This window comes from Lontra canadensis, unplaced genomic scaffold, assembly GCF_010015895.1.
Source record: "Lontra canadensis isolate GAN:19392208 unplaced genomic scaffold, GSC_riverotter_1.0 scaffold68, whole genome shotgun sequence".
Classification (NCBI taxonomy): Eukaryota; Metazoa; Chordata; class Mammalia; order Carnivora; family Mustelidae; genus Lontra; species Lontra canadensis.
The window spans coordinates 10849224-10869989 of NW_022631062.1; the positions used below are offsets into that span (position 1 = coordinate 10849224).

The following is a 20766-nucleotide window of genomic DNA, read 5'->3' on the forward strand; positions in this document are numbered from 1 at the left end:
ATTTCTCCAAATATGTATCTGTCTCTCCCTCTGTGTGTCCATCCACATACATTGTTTCCTCTCTTCTGCATGTATCTTTCTATACGGATATGCCTGTCTCTGTATTTTTATGTATCCATATTTCCAGACACATCTGCGCTCCCTGTAAGCTTTGTCCTCATCAACAAACACAACACGACGTGAGCTGTGGTTTTTGCAGGACACTCTCCTTGGCTTCTAAGACTTTCCACAGGTCCCCACTGCATATGGACTTGTGGCCCTTCACAGCCACGTTCATTTCCTGTGTGGGACTTGCTTCTCGTCTCAACAAGACCTGTATTAGACTCTTCCCTGCTTCTTACCTTCATGTGGTTGGGCGGGCGGGCGTCCTGTGGGGTTTCATATTCACGTGTCTCAGAAGTCAAGGTGCAGAGTTGGTCTCGGGATCCTTGTGAGAAGTCCCCTCCCATCCCCGCCCATGCCTGCAGACGAAGGTGTCCACATCCTGATCCATGTCTGGTGGATGGAACTGTGTCCCCAAAGACGTCCACATCCCGATCCCCACATGGTGGATGGAACCATGTCCCAAAGACGTCCACATCCCGATCCCCAGAACAATGTCCCCAAAGATGTCCACATCCCAATCCCCACGTGGTGGAAGGAACAATGTCCCCAAAGATGTCCATATCCCAATGCTCAAGTGGTGGATGGAACCATGTCTCCAAAGACGTCCATGTCCCGATCCCCAGGTGGTGGATGGAACAATGTCCCCAAAGATGTCCACACCCTGATTCCTAGAGCCTTGGAATGTGTCACGTTAGGTGGCAAACGGGACTTGGCGGGGGAGATAACTATTCAGGACACTTAGATGGTCCCCACATGGGGCTGAGCTGCAGCTAGTGGAGAAACAGGGCAGGGCAGTGCTCCCATGGGGACCACAGACACGCCAGAGACCCACGTCTCAGCCCTGCTGGCTGCTGCCAGGAGGGTATCTGAGCCACCGTAAGGCAAGGAAGAGCTCTCTGTTTCCCGGGAGAGAAGCAGGGGCATCACGGCGTCGGATCCCAGTGCGTTCAGTGAGCCCTCCGACGACCGCCATCTTTGCAAAAAATCACATTCTTTTTAAGTAAAAAAAATTTTTTAAAAAAGCTATATAAATAAATGCTCAAAACAACAATAATAATAATTAAAAAAAAAAAAAAAGCAGTTTCCAGAATGTTCCCGGGCCAGAAGCGTCTATGCAGCTTCCATGCTCGCCGGGGCCACCGTGACTTCTTGCACCGTTAGGATCTCCTCGTTGTCACCTTTTTCCGTGTCCAAGGTGAAGTTCTCCCAGATGACCTGAGGAGGAGAGGGAGGATGTGGGTGTTGGGGTTTCAGGTCAGCCGGAGAGCAGGACCGGGATCCCAGCCACACTCCATGAGGACACCGCGGTCCCCCTCGGGCAGACTCGCTGGGGCGTCCTCCCCGTCCTGGTTCTCTGCTCTGTCCCCGCCTCACCCACCTGGTGGTCAGGCCGATGGCTATCCGTCCACTTGTCTTTGATGCGCGGAATCGGTGGGAATAAAGTCTGGGATGCGAGGAACCTAGGGAGCCGGGAAGCGTGTGAGGGGAAGAGCCTGGGGACACACGTCCTTCTGGCCGAGGAGGGACGCGTCCTCCTGCCCGCAGTGGCAGAAGCCTGCGGGCCGCGAGCTGGAGAACAATTCCATGGAAGAGTCACGGCGGGACCACTCAAATTTGAGATCCGTGAGCCAACAAGACACACTATAGGAAGGCATAGGGTTAGGATGTTTCTAGAACCTTTGCTGACTCACTTGGGTACAGGGACAAGAGTGGGGTACGTGGCCAGTCACAGGCAGCCAGGGCGGCCCAGGGTCCCTGTGGATCACAAGGCGTGTGTCCCTTCTAAATCCACACAATGATGAACAGCGGTTCCCGGTGTGGCAGGTTTCTATGTGCTGGGTTAGAGGTTTGCCCCGAATCCTAGTGTTTTTACTTAAACAGCGGAATTTGCCTTTGCCAAACATTGGAGTTTTGCTGCATTTTCAAAGGGACACTTGCTTTCTCTCTTATGAAAGGGACAGCACCCCCGATTCCGTGACGTCTGAAAATGCTTCTGCTGAGCTCCATACTGTCCCCCCCAAAATGTATATTCAAGACCTGAACCCCAGAATCTGGAAATGGGACCGTGTTTGGAGATCAGGTCTTTGCTGTTGTAATCAAGGGAGCATAAGCTCATCCTGGATCAGGGTGGCCCTAAATCCAAGGACAGGGGTCCTCGCAAGTCACGGAAGGGGAGACACAGACACAGGAGAAGACATGTGAGGACAGAGGCAGAGATGAGAGGGACGTGGCCACAGCCTGGGGACGCCTGGAGCCCCAGAAGCTGGAAGAGGAGGAAGGACCCTCCCCAGGAGCTTGAGGACGGAGCACAGCCCTGGCCCTCCTGGATCTCAGTGGTCCTGCCCCGTCTGGATCTCCGACTTCTGGTCTCCAGACCTGGGAGATGATTCATTTCTGTTGTTTCAAACCTTCTGGTTGTGGTCATTTTTTCCCCTGGGGTCACAGGAAACTCAAACGGCTTTTCATGAAGATAACTGTTCTCATGTGAAGCACGCGCTCCATCCCCATTCCGGCAGAGGGTTTCGGGGCTGCCCCTGTTCCCCTTTGCTCTCGGGTCCAGGCTCCCTAGAGAACAGGCTGGTGCTGGGTCAGCACTCGTCCAGCAGGCCGGGCGGAGTCCTGTCCTTGTCCCTAGGCTACATTCCCGTGCCGTTAGCTCGTGTGTCAGTGCTCAGGGAAGTGCACACGGGATGCTAGATTAGGATCGGGGGCATCGAGGGGTGGGCACCGGAGGACACCTCCTGGGTCCCAACAGGGTGTCAGAGGAGTGGCCTTAGGCGGGTGCCTAGGACTCTGCAAGACTTATGGGGGGACATGAAGGGCTAGGCGAGGGGTTGTGGGGAGACGTTCCAGAAAGAGGAAGGTCCTTCCCCTGAGGCTAAATGCAACCCATCCGTGAGCACAGCTGAGCTGGGTGGGGGTCCACGTCCAGCTGGAGGGACAGGGCCAAACGGGTGGACTCAGTGCAGCCCAGGGGCCAGGAAGCATCGGAGAACGTGTGTCCGGTGCTGCCCCTCGAGGGTCAGGGCAAGGCCCCCGTCGGCTGCCAGCTACACCTCCCCAGAGGGCCGTCACAGCAGTGGGTTCCCTGAGCTCCCTCCGAACGAGCACCTTGTCCGTCTCGCCCGTCTGCAAGGATGACGCCAACCTGTCAGTGGGGTTTACCTTTTCAAAAGGCAGCCGAGGGTCAGGACCGTGATGAGGGTCCCCAGGACCACCAGCGCGTAGATGGGCACGAGGCTGGGCGTGGTTTCCTCGGAGCCTGCAGACAGAGGGGACGGTCCCCTTCAGGTGGACGGTCAGGGCATGGCCGGTTCCTTCCCTCCCTCGCCGGCTCAAGGCTTCCCAGAAAGGCTCAGAGCGGGAAAAATCTATCCCCACGTGCCCATCCCAAACCCGTCCCACAAAGCAGCCTCATGACCCTCCCAACCGTAACGTGCTCGCCCGGCACAACGACACGATGTAAAACCGAAAAAAAAAAAAAAAAAAAAAAAAAAAAAAAAAAAAAAAAAAAAGTAAAAATAAATAAATGAATTAACAATGGACCCCACCCCAAAATACCCATTTCCAGGCATAAGGTTTGAACAAAGTTGCCTCACAACTAGTAGTAGATCTTCTGGGTTGCTTACCATGCAGAAGGGGCACTTTTTACAATTTGATATTTTTCTAACAGGGCACATCTTATGCTACTATTTTTAAAGAAATCCAATTAAAAAACCCACTCCCTTGGGAGTGCCTGGGGGGCTCAGTCGCTTAAGCGTCCGCCTTCAGCTCAGGTCATGATCCCGGGGTCCTGGAATCGAGCCCCACATCGGGCTCCCTGCTTGGCGGGGAGGCCTGCTTCTCCCTCTCCCACTCCCCCTGCTTGTGTTCCATCTCTGGTTCTCTCTCAAAACAATAAGTAATATCTTTTTTTAAAATATATTTTATTTATTTATTTGACAGAGAGATCACAAGCAGGCAGAGAGAGAGGCAGAGAGAGAGGAGGAAGCAGGCTCCCCGCCGAGCAGAGAGCCCGATGCGGGACTCGATCCCAGGACCCTGAGATCATGACCTGAGCCAAAGGCAGAGGCTTAACCCACTGAGCCACCCAGGCGCTCCATAAGTGATATTGTTACAAAAAAAAAAGAAAATAAACCCAGTCCTATGAGGATGGCCATAACCAAATTGAATGGCATCTTGAGACTTTTCCATATTAATAGACAAAATGTGCCCTCTTACAAAATAATAATAATAATAATGATAATAATGATAATAATTTCAATTAAAAAGTGCCCATTCCATGTGATACAAAAATTTTTAATTTTGATGAATGCCAATTGACCTATTTTTTTTTTTTAATTTTGTTTTCCTCATTTTGGAGTCATAGTTAAGAAGCCACTGTCTCATCTCTTCGAACTTACGTTTTACCTCTGGATGAATATTTTACATACATTTTATACCAGCCCTTATTTATTTTTTTTTTTAATTTGCTTTTGGATCAGAGAAAAAAAAAAAACCAACCCACAAAATTGCATGCATCAAATGCTTACTGAAACACTTTGAAAATATTCGGGAGGGAGAGGTAGTGTGGAAATGCAGATTTCTTGAGGACTCTATTGGCTTTGGGTCCAAACCATTAAATGCTTGCCAACCCTTCAAGGTTCCAGGGAGGAAAATGGCGGAAGGCGTTGGTAATCAAGTTCCCTGGAATGGATAACTCCCTCTTGATGAGGAGAAAATACGCCCAACGTGGATGTCTGTGTTCCCCTGGCTGGGAGCATGACGTGAACAGGGTTGATGGGGAACCGGAGTGATTCATCTTTTCTAGCTGAGGCAGCCCCTTCGGGAGGCTGAGTGGGTTGTCCATTCTTTGAAGGAACAGAGCCCCGTGGAGACCCGTGGATGGGAATTCCTCCGTCTGGGAGTCTCTGGGGATGGTGACAGGGACAGGGATGGGAATGGGGACGGAATTGGGGATGGGTACAGTGTCAGGGACTGGAATGGGGACAGGAATGGGAAGGTCTCAGAGATGAACGGAGGGACGTGCCCAGGACATATACCAAACTCAATGGGCTGGCTCCAGGCACCCCACTTCTGGATCCGTGCGTCCGAGGTCCTTATTTTCACAGTATGCTTGGGTCTGGGCTCTGGACTTGGAAAGTTGTAGCTATTCTCCAAATTACCAGGCACCTCAATCTTTGGACAAAAGAAAACGTTTGAGAGCGGGGTGTCCCGCCTTCCGAAAAGAGGGGCTGGGATGTCTTTTCCCACCACTGGGATGGATGACAGTGTCCAAGCACGCTTTCCTGATCCAGGCGTGGAACATGCACAATGGAAAGAGGACAAGAAGAACCGTGTCCTCACCATGTGAAACAGCATCAAGGGCAAGTCCCCCATTCACCATGGGACACTTCTTGGGTGCTCATCAACACAGATGCAGAAAACATTCAGGAGGTACACGGGACAGGAGCAGGGCTACCGATGGATAACGTCCCAGGAAGGACGTTAACTGAGTAAAAGCCCCCAGTTGGACAGCGGAGGACACTGAGGTCACCGTAGTGCTGGGACTTAGGACACGCCACCATAAAGGGCTTGGATGATTTTCTGCTAGAGGCGTTTTGAAGGAAGAAACAATCTTCTTCAAACTCAAAAGAGTATTTTCTTGACCAACATAGATGCACATGGTGGGAGGTCACTAATTTCAACAAATGGGGCAGGGCAAGTGTACCCAGATGAGCTCTCCTCCCACAGCGGGACTGTTGGGATCATCCCTACATCACTGACTGGACTGCCCTCTGGGGAGCGGCCACCCTCTCACTCATCACCCACCCCATCCTGGCCACGTGTCCACTTGAGTAACATTGGACAGTTACACGACGGGATGGCATTTTGGGTCAGAGTCTTAACTCACCAGTTGATTCTCGCTGTTTTCCTTATTGCTCTAGGAAAAAAAAAAAAAAAAAAGACCTAGATTTACTTTTCTCCATTTTGAAGATTTTTACAGGATCCGTTCATTTGTCTCCTTTGAGTGTAGTCATGGGGTAACCCCAAGAGCTGGGGCCATGGGAAGGGCTGAGTTCCCTCTGTACGTTCTTCTCCTCAAGTCACGCAGACGGGGGTATGGACTTGGCCACCGAGGATGGCCCTGATCATGCCTCGTCTTTGAACCCCAGCTACTGATGGGTCCAGTTAAGGGTCCAAGTGGACGTGAAGCAGAGGGTCCCCCTGTCTACACTGGGTCCATGTGGATGTGGAGCACAGACTCCCTCTTATCTACACTGGGTCCAGGTAGATGTGGAGCCGAGAGTTCCCCTTGTCTATACTGAGTCCATGTGGGTGGGGAGCAGAGTCCCCCTTGTCTATACTGGGTCCAGTTGGACTTGGAGCAGAAAGTCTCCCTTGTCTACACTGGGTCCAGGTGGATGTGGAGCAGAGAGTCTCCCTGTCTACACTGGGTCCAGTTGGACTTGTAGCAGAGGCTCCCTCTTGTCTACACTGGGGCCATGTGGACGTGGAGCAGGGAGTGCCCCTTGTCTACCCTGGGTGCAGGTAGATGTGGAGCAGAGTCCCCCTTGTCTACACTGGTTCCAGGTAGATGTGGAGCCGAGAGTGTCCCTGTCTACACTGGGTCCAGGTGGACTTGGAGCAGAGGCTCCCCCTTATCTACACTGGGCCCAGGTGGATGTGGTAGAGAAAATACTCCTTCTCCAGCTGGGGTCTGAGAGAACAAGTAGCAGAAGGTCCTCTCTGTCCTGCATCTGCTTGGAGATCTCCAGCACCTCCTGAAGGATTGCAGGATCCAGCTGGGTGTGTGGCTACCCCTCCTGGATTGGCTGTGGTGGTGACCCTCATGCCCAGGGCATCCTGTCCACACAGCCACCCCTGTGTTCCTCCCCATGGATCACCCAGCCCTGCCCATCGCCCATGATGCTGCTGCCCTCTGCTCCTTGAGGCACAATGTCCTGCTTGGGGCAGAGTCCACTCACCTTTCTCTGGATGTCCAGCTGGTATTTGAACTCCATGTTGGACAGCCTGTATCGGGTCTTGGGCTTTTCCCAACAGATCAGGCAGTGGGACTTGTTGCAGAGCACGCTGATGTTGTTGGGTGGGCTATATATTTCTGTAATGAGATCCCAGGACACTCCCCTGAACCAGCGGGCATCTGCTGGGCCATGGAGGTCAGACCCAGTTCTGCAGGCAGCTCCCAGGAGTCACACAGAGGCCAGAGTCTGTGTGGGTTTGAGTATTGCCTCTTGGGGAAGAAGACCACTGGGATGTGTGCAGGTTCAGCGGTGCACAGAGGACCGTTCTGTGCCCATTTTGTGATGTGCATGTAGGACTCTGCACCCAGTTCTGATGCGTGGGGTCCCCCTTCCCACCATCAAGCTATTCTCAGACAACTGGTGGGGTGTCCTACAATTCAACTCAATTCTGACCTATCTACCTGGACGTGGTGTCAGATCTCCCAAGGCTCAGCCCTGCAAGACTGCCCTTCACCCCCTAGGCCAGATGCCAGTCACAAATCCAGGTTGTTCTGACCCACCAGCGGCAGATCAGAAGTTCCCAGGACCGCCTCCTCAGGTTCTATTAATCTGCTACAGCGACACACAGAGCCCAAGGAAACATGTCATTCACTAGATCATGGGTTTATTATAAATGGCTGTAATTCAGGAACAGCCAGAAAAAGTATGCATGGGGCCAGGTGTGGAGAAGGGGCTCATCAGGGTTATCTCTCTTCCTAAACCTCCACACGTCCACCAAACCCAGGTCCAAACCCCATCCTTTTGGGATTTTAGGGAGGCTTTGTTATGTAAACACGGTGATTAAAATCATTGCCCATTGAGGACTGAAGTCAGCCACCAGCTCCTTTCCAGTCCAGGTCCGGGAGGTCACAGGAGGGGACTGAACATTCCAATCCTTTAATCACCTAGTTGGTTCCCCTGGCAACCGACCCCCATCCTTCGGGGCTTTTCAGCTGTCAATCCTTAACATAACAAAAGGCACACCTTACTGCTCTCCTCCCGGGGAAATTCCTAGGGTTGTGGCCGTTTTGTGCTTGAAAGGACAGAGACCAAACAATTTCTTACTGTCAGTCACAATGGCACAGGATTGAAGTTTGAAATAATATTGGGCTTTCCTGAGTTAAATAAAAAGGTTAGAAACATGGGGGGGGGGGGAGAAAAAATGGGGATTGCCTCAGGAGGAGGGTGGCTGAGTCAGGGCCACAGGAGGTTTGTCTTGCAGCAAGGAGCAGGAAATTCAGTTCCCGAGAGGTGGGGAGCACAGCTGCTACCTGGCTGGGTACACACACCTGGAGCTCCCCCAACAGGTGACGTGGAGGTGGAGAGTGGGGGTTGGCAATGGCCTGTGAAGTAGATTAACTGGAGAGTTGGCATCCGTTTGCCAATGGTGTCCCCCAAAACAGCAAGAGAAGGCTGTGCGTGCTACCCATGGGGGATGGCCATAAAAGGGTCAGAGTTAACCTCCATCTCCTGGTCTGAACATCCTGCCTTTGGTCCTCAAGGGGCTTCATGGTCTGACTTCAGGCAAAACACCTTCCTGTCTGGGCTGTCCTGGGGCCAGAGCCAGCTCTTGGAGGCTATGAGGGCATCAGAAGACTCTTGCTTCTTCTGGGGGGAACCACTTCTTATCACCCGGTTTAATTCAGACTAAAAGGATGGGTTGGCCTCCTTCCAGAAGGAAGCAACCACGCTAACACCTTGATTCTGGGTATCTGGCCTCCAGGACCATGAAAGAAAAAATTTCCATTCTTCCAAACTTCCCCACAAACTCCCTTTGGTTCACCTGTTAAGCATCTGTTTACACCAGAGGACGTGGCTCTTACCAATTTTCTTCCACGACAGAACCGAATCAAAGAACTGGATCCCCGTCCTTTGGCTGGTACCGTTCACCAGGAAGTAATTGTAGCTAGTTAATCCCGAAAGGTCTTCCAGGTGACATCCCACGTGGGTTCCCGAGTCTTCTATGTAATGAGGACACTCTCTTTCCCTTCTTTTCCTATAAAACTCAAAACTGTTCAGAGAACAATCTGTGATTCCTCTGGCCCATACGTCTCGGGATTGTCTACCTGAGCTCAACACTTACCTCGAGTCTCTTATATACAAAAAATATTGGACATCATCAGGGGCAGCCTGACCCTTTGCCCAACTGCAGTTCATGAAGTTTGCATTGTAGATAAAGCAGGAGAAATTCTGGGCAGCTGTGTCATTCCCACCTGAGAAGACACAAAAACAAAATAATTTGTGGGAAATGGACCACATGGTTTCATGGTTGGAATGTCTACCAAACATCCAAAGAATAATTAATTCCAATCTCCCCCACCCTTTTTAAGATTAATTGATTTATTTGAGAGACAGAGTGATAGAGAGCATGAGTGGGAGGAGCAGAGGGAGAGGGAGAGAGAATCCCAAACAGATTTCCCTCTGAGCACAGATGCCAATGCTGAGCTCAATCTCATGAACTGAGATCAGGACCTGAGCAGAAACCAAGAGTCAGATGCTCAACTGACTGTGCCACCCAGGCACCCCCTGCCCCCAATCCTTCTTAAACTCTTCCAAAAAAATAGAAGAAGAAGCAGCACTTCCAAATTCATTTTATGAGGGCAGGATCACCATGATATCACAACCCTAAGAGATGAGAAAAGAAAATCACATCCCAATATCCTAATAAACGTAGATGTAAAAAATTGTTAACAAAATACTAACAAGCAAATCCAACGGCATGTTAAAAGGATTGCACGTCGTAACCGAATAGACTTATCCCCACATGCAAAGAAGATTCAACGTATGGAAATCAATCACTGTGTGGCACCATTTTAATAGAATGAAAGAAAACATCACAGAGTCATCGCAGTAGCTACACAACGTCTTTGATGAGATTCAGCATCCATTCATGATAAAAAACACTCTCCATGAAATAGGTATACATGAAATTTACCTCAACCCAATAAAGGACAAATATGGACAGCCCATGGCTAAAAACCACACTCAATGGGGAAAAAAAAAACCCAAACAAAAAACACAATTGAAAGCTGACCTTATAAGTTAAGAAACAAGGCCAAGGTAAGGCACTCTCACCACTTCTATTTAGCATAGTATGGGAAGTCCTAGCCGGAACAATTAGACAAGAAAAAGAAATAAAAGTATCCAAATTAAAAAAAAAAAAAAAGTAAGCTTATCTCTGTTTGATGATAGCATGACCATATGTGTAGAAAAAACTAAAAGCCAAACGAAGGATATTTTTATAGCTAATAAATAAATGTAATAAAGTTGCAGGATATAAAATCAACATACAAAAATCAGTAGCATTTGTGTACACTAATAATGACCTATTCGAGAAAGGAATTAAAAAAATAATCCCGGGTGCTCGGACAGCTCAGTCAGTAGAATGTGAAGCTCTTGATCCTGGGGTTGTGACTTCAAGCCCCACGTTGAGTGTATAGGTTACTTAAAAATAAAATTTAAAAAGAATGAAATAATCCCATTCATAATAGCAACCAAAAGGATAAAATACTTGGGAATAAACTTAACCAAGGAGGTAAATTGAATATTTTAAAATTACGTTGATGAATATTATAAAACATTGATGAAAGAGATTTAAGAACACGCAGATAAATGGAAAGAGATCCCGTGGTTGTGAATTGAGATAACTAATGGTGATAAAAGGTCCATACTACCCAAAGTGATCTGTAGATCGACTCAATCCCTATCAAAATCCCAGTGGTGTTCTCTACAGAAATAGAAAGAGAACCCTAAAATTCAACAAAAGACTTCAAAGATCCAAAGCACTCTTGAGCAAGGACAAAGCTAGAAGTGTCGCATTTCCTAATCCCAAAATACACTGCAAAGCTGTAGTCCTCAAAACAGTATGGCACTGACCTAAAGATAGACGCATAGATCAATGGGACCTCAGAGAGCCCAGAAGTAAATCCACAGACCTATGGTCAACAGGGTTGACCTTCAACGAGAGTCCCAAGAACAGACAATGGATGAAGGATTCCCTCTTCACTAAATGGGGATGGGAAAAATGGACATCCACAAGCAGAAGAATGAACTGGATCCTTATGTCACTGCATATGGAAATCAAGTCAAAATCAATTAGAGACTTAAACACAGAACCTGAAACCATACAACAACTGGAAGAAAACATAGGGAAAAAGATTCTTGGCATTGGTCTTGGCAAAGATTTTTTTGGATATGACACCAAGAGTGCAGGCATCAAAACCAAAAATTGACAACTGGGATTCCATCAAACTATAAATCTCTGGCTCAGAGAAGGAAACAATCAGCAGAGAGACAAGGTAACCTATGGAGTGGGAGAAAATATCTGTAATCTCTATCTGATAAAAGGTTAATATCTAAAACAGATAAGGACCTCAAACAATTTAATAGCAAAAAAAGCCCAAAGCCCCCCAAAAATGAAAAACCAGAAAAGAAAACAAAACAAAACTTAAACTGAACAGGCAGAAGACCTGAATAGACATTTTTCAGGAGAATACGTACAAATGGCCAACAGCTACCCAGAAAGATGGTCACCATCACTCTTCATCAAAAAAATGTACATAAAACCCACACTGAGCTATTACCTCACACACTTTTAATAGTCATTTAATGACTATTAAAAAGAAACAAAAAGAGATGAATACTGGTGAGGATGTGGATAGAAGAGAACCCTTGTGCTGTGTCGTTGGGAATGTACGTTGGTGTGGCCACCGTGGAAAACACGGACGTTTCTTTAAATACTGACCACAGAACTCATAGGACCCAGCAATCCTACTTCTGGGTGTATTTCCAAAGGAAATGAAATCTGGATCCCAAAAAGATAGATGCACCCCCATGTTCATCACAATATTATTCACAATAGCCAGCACGTGGGAGATACATCGACACAGAAAGGAAATGGTGTTTTCCAGGGGCTGAAGGGAGGGATAATAGCTTAATTGCAATAATTATTTCTCTACATGTACATCTATCAAAGCTTTAAGTTATATACCTTAAATATGTACAATACCTATTGTCAAGTGTATCTCAATAAAACTAAAGAGAAATAAAGGGAAGGTCTCTACCTTGAAGCTAGTGATGTTCAAAAGGGTCACTGCGACGATTTCCCTACCTGAGTTAGCGTAGACCAGGGTTTCTGGAATCGGTCTTTGGGTGCTATTTACTTTAACCATAAGCGTGACTCCATCATGGAGAGAATAATCCGAAAACTCGCAGTGACATTCTTTCTCCTGGGGCTAAAAAGATGCAACCAGCCAGCACATTAGGAAACTCTTTTCTTTTTCTCCTCTCCATGTTGTTCGCTCTTCCACGGACCCCGAGATGCCACCACCACCCATGGACATTCTCAGTGGGTGGATGTCAGCCTGCCCACATGAAGGCGGCACCTCGACTTGCTGGTCTAGTCTCCAGTGTTTAGGAGGTCGGAATAGAGGTCCCCTTTTAGTGTGCCCTCAGTCCCCGGGGATCTTGTCAAAATGATTCTGGTTCAGCACTTTGTAGGTAGGGGATTCTGCATTTGTAACAAAGCTCTCGGGTGAGGCTAACCTGAGGACCGCTGCTCTGAGCATCGAGATCTCTCATCACTTTAAGCATCGTGGAGCTTAACGCACACTCTTTTATGTTTTTCCATTTTCTTGTCTTATCTCATACCCCTTTCTCCCACAGCCTTCATGTTTACATTGTATCTATTCAGTTTCTTTTCATGTATCTATTTGTTTTCATTTCATGTATCTATTTGTATCATCTATTGTATCATGTATCATCTATTTCATGTATCTATTTGTTTTCATCGTATCTATTCAGTAACTTTGTTTTCTTGGATCACGGGTGACCAACTATTTCTTTCCCAGGATTAAGTCGGCCACATGGATGGTTTTTGATGAACCAATCGAGCAAAAGTCTGCTGTTTCTGTTGGTAGGAGGGCAGAGCCCCTAAGCAACACCCCTTGAAGGGGTACAGAAGACTGAAAGTCACAGAATAAGCCATTTGTCTTCCCCCTGATTACTGTCATTGGCTATTTCATCTCCCTGAAAGTGACCACTGGAAATTCTGGGAGCATTTGTGTGCCCGATTGCAATCTACCTGTATTGCACTGGAGCCCCATTCCACAAGCCTGCCTCATTTCATCTTCCTTGGATGGTTGGGCATCCCTGAGGGTCCCGCCCTGCAGCCTGTACCAGGGCTAACCTCATAGGAGTTTTGGGCTGGAGCTCCTCACCTGGGAGCCCTGAACACCCTTCCCTTTTGGGATAAGACATTTTCCAAGGAGTTCCTCAGTCCCCCGGGGAATCAGGGTGCACCTCTTGGACACAGGCCAGAACTTAACTTTCCTTGTGCACCCAGAATCATGTCTCCTAGATGTGTCTCAGGGTCACACACATGCTCTCTGTTTCCACCAGTTGCTGCCTTGTTTCTAATGTGACAAGAGGTTTGTAAAGGACAGCAATCGTCCATAACGAATCTGTCTTACTATTATGTTGATTGGTCCATTCTTCTTGTGAATCATCACACATTCGAGGTAGGTAGTGTTTTCTTCACAGTCCCAACTCAGTTTCATTCTCCAAGAATCAAACTTCATATTTAGATGGGGGACCTTTTCCGCAGTTGGAATATCTGAAAGAAAGGACCACCAGTTTCAGAAATTACACTTTTCCTGGCTCTACCCACTGCCTGCTGACCCATCCCACGTCTTGTAAGCAAAGATCAAGACTGGGACATGGTGTCCTTTCCCCTATCCACACAGGTGGCCCCAGGGCATTGACACATGCATGGAATCTCCCCCTGATGGATCTCTTCTTCCTACCTGGACCTCCATGCCTTTTCTCCATGTTAAGATGCTTATCATGCCAGTAAGCCAAGACCTACCAAGTGAGAGTAACAGAGTCTGTTTACTCAGAGCCTGCCATGTGAGGAAGTTGGCCACCACCACTGGCATTTGTCAGAGACCAAGGGGAGACAGGGGAGTGGGCAAGTTTCACAGTGGGCAAAAGGGAATATTCAGCTGTGTCCTGAGCAGAGGCTGTGGGTGTGGGGATGCAGGTGGCTCACTACAAGTAGGTCATCCCATGGGACTGGTTAGGGGACCATATCTGGCTTTCTCTAGTTGGTCCTATATAGGAACTGGGGTCAAAACGTAGGGAAGCCATTGGTTACTGATCAAGTGCTGGTCACTGGGGGCCTGTTGTTCCAGAAGGAATCATTTAGCTCCTTGGGTTGTCATGGGGATGGACATCTGGCTTTTTGCACATCTAACGTGCAGACAGCAGGCTGGCTCTGCAGGCTGGTCCCCATAGACGAGGGCTGGTCCCTTGGGACAGGTTGCTGCAGGTCATGGGCCAGAGTTCTTTTCTTAAGGATGCTCTGCCCATTGTCCATTTGTCTACTGAAACTCTCAGCCACGTGGCCTCTATGCTACTGGTCAGTTGACGTTGCCTTTGACAAGGGGTGGGACTTGAGTGTGTGTGGCCTCACCTTGTATCCTCTGTCCACCTGTTTAAGTCAAGATGTTTACTAGTCCCTGCCAGGGCGAGACCCTCCATGTCCGTTGCTCAGACCTGGGGCTGATGACCTACAGTTTGCATCTAGGGTGGATGACCTCGTCATAAGCCTGGAGCAGGAAGGGGCTTTGAGAGCATGAGCAAGAAAACACTTTAGCTTCTGGTGACCCTGGATTGTGCCACTTGGCTGACCAATGAGTACAAAGATGAAATGTGATTGGACTCAGGCATCAGGATGTGTCCCCAAGACACACGGGATGTAGGAATGAGACAGGCAGAGAAGGGTCAAACAGGTTCACACACTTACCCTGCTGCTCCAGAGTCTGGAGGAACACTGGGTCCAGCAGCATGAAGAACAGGATGGTTATGGCCAGGAGTCGCATGGGGTTGCCCAAAGGGTGAGGAAAACCTTCAGGGACAAATAGTCACACTTTGAGGAAATCAGCTCTCATGGGGATTCTTGGCAAGGGGGCCCCACTGAGGTTTCCTTGGGGAGTGCAGGACTATCCCCAGCCTGATGGTCAGTCTACTGACCTGGCCAGCTGGGGGTCACTGCTGGCTGCAGAGGGTCTATAGGTTACAACCAGCTTCAGGGTGGGGGCAGAACCAAGGGCCTGTCCTTCCGCATGGACACGAGGCTCCAATCCACCCCGTCGTACTCTGTGCCACTGGGGCAAATTGCCCACAAGCTGTGGCTTCATTCCTGTCTATAACCTGGGGGAGGACATGGATGTCTCTGGGGCCGTGATTCTGTCCACCACACAGGGATCAGGATATGGACATCTCTGGGGACATTAGCCCATCTACCACAGGTACCAAGATCACTCCCTAAGATGTATGGCCAAGTCTAGGATCGGCAGCCCCTTTATGAACATATTGTCCACAAAAGAACAGTGGAGACAGTCAGGCAGGGTTGTTCCCAGGCTGCTGGACCTGTGAATCAGGCTCTGGCACCACACACCTGGCCTCCTGGACATGTCCCTCCCTCTCTAGCCAGGGTCAGGGGTGGAGCACAAGCTCACCAAGCCCTTCCCCAGGTTAAGCCTTCATTTGTCAGCGACTGGGATTCTAGGTCCTCCGGGGCTGTCCACCTACACCAGAGCCCACAAGAGGTCCAAAACAGGAACCCACTGCTGACTTCTCTTTTCTCCAGGATCAGTGTCCTGAGAGGGATGGTTTGCAAAAAGATCTCCTACAATGTGGAGATATACTATTGCTGCCCTGCAATTCTACCCTACAAACCAGCCCGTCTGTCTTCTATCAAGCTTGGCTCATGATTCAGATGAGCCTTGAAGCCACGGCAGACATGTAACAGTGACTTTAAGATGCTTTTTGGGGAATATTACACCCACTCTGATTATTTTCTCATGTTCTGACTCTCTTTTATTTTGTTCGTATAATTAAAATTTTTACATTTTTATTTAAGAAATTTTAATGTGAGTATGGTTGACACATGCTCCAAAGGTTTTTAGAATGGATTTTTGGGGGGAGAAAAAGGAATGAAAGCTCAGTTTCCATGATGGTAATAACAGCTTTTTTTTTTTTTTTTGACATTTTTTTCCTCTTTTTTTAAAAACTTGAGTTTCGCAAGAATCAAAAATGATACGTTAAAAAAAAAAAAGAAAAGAGGAAAATAAAAAGGAGTAAGTGCACTGAGGGGCATAGGGGATGTTAAAATACATTTGCTAAGTGAAAGAGGCCAGTCTGAAATGCTGCATCTGGGAAGGTTCCTATTTTACAACATTCTGGAAAAGGAAAAAATATGTTGACAGAAAAAAAAAAAATCAGTTGTCACCAGGGTTTGGAGGAGGGACAGATGAGCAGGCAGGGCACAGGGGATTTTTTAGGGCAGTGAAACTACTCTGTATATTTCTATGATGATGAGTGTATGTCACTCTATCTCTGTCCAAACCCATAGAACGTTGCACACCAAGAGTGACTCTAATGTAAACTGTGGGCTTTAACCAATAATAGTGGATCAATATTGGCCCATTGGTGATGTCGGATGTGCCCCACTGATGCCCAGTATTAATAAGTGTGGAGACTGGTGAACGGGGAAGCACATACGTAGGAATCCCCTGTACTTCCCACTTAAATTTTTCTGTAAATCTAAAACGGCTCTTAAAAAAAAAAAAAAAAAGGCAAAAAAAAAGGCAAAAAAAAAGGCTATTAAAAACGTTTTCAACACATAAGTACAAAAGCAAAGGGCTCTGTTCGCGTACAGCTGGACTCGACAGAAAACATCTGATGGTCTTCGTGGGTTTGGGATGGCATCTTGGGCTCTGCCCACCATTGCCCTGGTGGGATTTTTGCTGGTGTTTGCTCTTCGGTGGTTGTTGTTGTTGTGATCTGTCATGGGGCCTTCCATCTCTACATACTTCTCTTCCTCTCAGCCGCCGACTGTCTCTGCTGTTCATCTCTCTGTGTTCCCCGTGACTTCATCCCTTCAAAGCCTTCTCTTCTCTTGAAGAATCCTTCCTCCCTTCTTTGACCGTGCACAGTCATGCTCTCTGTCATGTCCTTGGGTTTATAAAGTCAATCGGTCTCAACACTAAGGTCTCTTTGCTCTCGGTGTATTACCTTCCTGGGGGCCGACCAAACAAACGACCACAAATTTCTTCCCTCTTTCCTTCTTTCCTTCCGGTTTCTCTTCCCTGCTTTCTATTTTCCTTCCTTCTTCCCTTCCCTTCTTCCTTCTCCCTTCCTTCTCTGCCCCCTTCTCCTCCCCTCCTCCTCCCTCTTAGACATCTCTATCACCAATTCTTTCTCTATTTCATTCTTTCCAGTGTCTCCTTTATGGAGATCCAGCCATCACACCCCCAACACCCACCCTGTGGACCTGCATGTCCTCACCTCCAAGCTGGCACCCGTCTTCACAGACTCTCTTCTTCTTCCCCCAGACTCCCCCGAAGCTCGGCTCCCGCCAGGACCCAGCATCTCCCTCCCGCACGCGGCTAGTTCAGCACATTTAGGCACCTCCCTTCCTTGATGTCCAGCCCCGCGCAGGGGGCTCGTCTGCCCTCTGTAGGACCTATAGGATCCCTTACCTTACTGATCCTTGCCCCTACAGACCTCGGAGCTGTGAGGCTCATTCTCTCCATTTCCTCACCTCTGCCTCCTTTCCCACCCACCCTTTGCTGTGATGAATTCCCTGTCTATTGAGGGTCAGCTGGCTTGTCCAGAAGCTACAGCCCCTTCTCCCCTGTCCCTGCACCAGCTTTCCAGGCTGGAACCCAGTGATGCAGAGTCCAGCCAGCTCCCCAAGCCAGGTGTGCGCACCTGTGCCAGAGTGCCCCCTGGGGAGCGGCACACAGCCTTGGGTTCCTGCCTCCTAACCTCCCCAAGCCCACTCCCTCCTAGAGCACCACCCTTGCTCTAAAAGAGGAAATAAAAACCATGCACCAGACCTTCCCCAATGTCCTTGCCTCCCACACACCTTATACTCCAGTGCTATGGGGGAAGTTCCCGGCTTCCTCCATCTGCAAGCTAAACCCTGCTCCACCCAGCCCTTCTTGTCCAGGGCTCTTGGCATGGGGTTGGGGGGCCTCTGTGATGCACCCAAGAGGATCCTGGGGAAGACCCTTCCTCCCTCTGGGCTGGCTCTACCATTCCCCTTTGCTATTCCTGTCTTGTCTCTGCCCTGCTTTTCACATCTGCAATCATTGAGCAGAGCCACCCTTAATTAGGAGAGGGTGGTACAGTACAGCAAGGCAGGGAGGGTCCCCATCCCATTCATCCCTGGTAAGCTTCTGGAATCTGCTTTCCTCCACCTTTTTCAAGCCTCCCACAGCATCAGCTTTGGGGCTGTACATAAAGTAGGTGCCTACAGATGCACAACCCATCCCCCCATCAGAAGGAATCTGCATGGAAATACGCCCTTAGCTGGACAGTTCCCCATTCCGCTTCCTCTAAACTGAACTCCGCTCGCCTCTCATCATGATGGACCAAAACCATAAACTTCAGTAAACTTGACCTAAGAAAAAAAACAACCCCTAATAAAACCCAAATAGTGACATTATCACATACCCAAGAGCACCGTGCAAGATGATCTAGCAAGGGTTGCTGTTTTAATTAGATGGTTAGTCACAACGTGGGGCTCTTGGCCAACAGTGGATAATTCAGCCACAGCGTGAAGTAATCAGTGTTGTGATTTCTCCACAGCCTGGGCCGACCACACGTAGGCACATTCCACTTGGCTCCTAGTTTCTCCCTCACACTCGTCCTAGGAGGCCATTCCTAGTATCCTCATGCAAGTGGGTAAGAAAGTGAGGTTCAGGGGACTCTCATGGTCCCTTTACCTAATTTTTTGCCTTGATTTTTAAAAACGGAGGTGAAATTCACAGTATAGAGCTCATCCCTTGAAATGTACAACTCAAAATGCAACGGATCCAGAATGCTCAACCAGCACCTTTTCCTGAACCGGGTCATTCTCATTCCCCCGCAAAAGAGGACCCCCACCTCCATGAAGCCAACAGTCCCCTTTCTTCCCTCCTGCTCTGTAGATTTGCCTGGGGTTTTGTTTCATAGGACTGAAAACTGAGATGTTACTTGGCTATTTTTTTGTCCACAGACTACCCACTTTCCCTTCTCCTTTCAGTTTTCCCCAGACCGGGTTTTCTTCCCCTTTCTATAGACCTAAAGTTCTACAGAGACACTGGCTCCATCTGTCAGACTAGGTCAGATCAAAGACCCAGGGCCATGCAGGTGCTGCTGATCTACGGTAGTCCCTCGGATGAGCTTGGATGTTGAGATCCCTGCCGTTTGGGGGAAATGCAATCAGTCGTCATGCTCAGACAACACAGGGAAGGGAAGGCTGTGGTCCTCAAAGACACCTGTCCCCCAGGTTGGCCAGCAGCTCTGCACTTGGTGGCCGGGGGATCTGATATAAGTGACTGCCAGCAAAGTGTCTCCCTAGGATCCAGGGACCACTGGTTCCCCGTGTGGATGACCGCATGCATCCAAGCCTCTGTAGTAATTCCAAAGTGGCTTCTAATATTCACATACACAGACTTGCGAGAGGGGCTCAGCCTGCTCCCAGGGCAAGCTGGCTAATCCCTGGGGCTAATTCAGACCTTTCAATGCAGTGCCCATGAGCTCAGTGCCTACCTCCCTGTTGGGTGGCTTCATTCAGAGATTCCCACTTCCCACCCTGAGGTGCTCCTTGATCTGCAGCATGAACTGTCAGCAGAAGCAACGGGAGCAGAAATAGCTACCCGAGTCAAGGCACATTTGAGAGTCAGAGAATGAAGGGAGCTGCCTTACCCCACCGCACCGGGCTCTGCTCTGGCCACCTGTTTTCTTTCTCGCTTTCCCGGCGCTCCGACATCTGGCTGTCGTCTTGGACAGCTCTCTGCCTGGTCACAAAGTGAGCACAGTGATTGCCTTGTCAAGACATTTCAACCCTAGACTTCCCTTTTCTCCTTAGCGCCCTCCCCCTTCCTGTGATGTTTTCTCATTACACACACTTGAGAAACCTGTGGACGGTGAATGAGCCCATCAGCTTCTCAGCTCCCAGAAGAGAGTGGATCATGGGGGTGACACCCACACACTCGTGCACACCCCCACACATAGCCCTCGTGCTGGCTGGGATATGCTGAGCAAAGCCGAGAGCAAGAGGAGAGGTGTTGAGATATGGGCTGCCACTGTCTATGAAGAACACAGACAAGATGTCAGCCAATGAAAGTCGGCTAGGCAGGCGATGTGTCCATGGCTCCCCCTTCCTGAAGGAACCACTCCCCTTCAGCATTGATGTGGAGAACCTCATCTTCTCAAGGTTTAACCAGGTGGCTCATTGAGTCTTCCTAGGATGCTATGAGCTTGCTGGCTTTTGGCATGGGGCCACTTCTGTGCCATTGAATTCATCAGAGCTTTATTGGGCCCCTTTATTGATTAGAACCTAGTGAAGTGGGTAGGGAGCAGGTTTGCAGCTCATGGCAAGACAAGGCTGAGTAGAAGGGCCATGGGGGCTGGATTTCCCAGCATGGGGCATTTGGATGAGGAGATGAACCATAGTGGGCTTGAGAGTGGGAAGTATTTCATCTGAACCATGGAATACATGCTAATGCCCACTGAGATAATGGTACTCATGGTCAATGGAGCATCTCAGGGAGTGGGGGGCATCATGTCTTGGGTAGAGATGCATGGATGGGGGCTGGACAGG

General features: G+C 49.0%; 1 protein-coding gene across 2 annotated transcripts; it reads right to left on the reverse strand.

Annotated features, from left to right (window-relative positions):
* Nucleotides 1-1196: 1196 nt before the first annotated feature.
* On the reverse strand, nt 1197-19998 carry LOC116880834 (granulocyte-macrophage colony-stimulating factor receptor subunit alpha-like). 2 transcript variants are annotated; one of them, XM_032880255.1, is made up of 12 exons: nt 19869-19998; nt 14914-15015; nt 13580-13722; nt 12220-12343; nt 9193-9322; nt 8933-9105; nt 7074-7207; nt 5999-6028; nt 5148-5283; nt 3271-3367; nt 1484-1565; nt 1197-1320 (listed from the first exon to the last, which is right to left on the reverse strand). In XM_032880255.1, the coding sequence occupies exons 1-12, from the start codon at nt 19930-19932 to the stop codon at nt 1216-1218; spliced, it is 1320 nt and encodes a 439-aa protein (XP_032736146.1). In that variant the 5' UTR covers nt 19933-19998; the 3' UTR covers nt 1197-1215. The 2 variants fall into 2 exon arrangements, with proteins under 2 accessions (XP_032736146.1, XP_032736148.1); XM_032880257.1 differs by lacking the exons at nt 12220-12343; nt 14914-15015; nt 19869-19998 and having other exon boundaries at nt 13580-13713.
* Nucleotides 19999-20766: the final 768 nt, after the last annotated feature.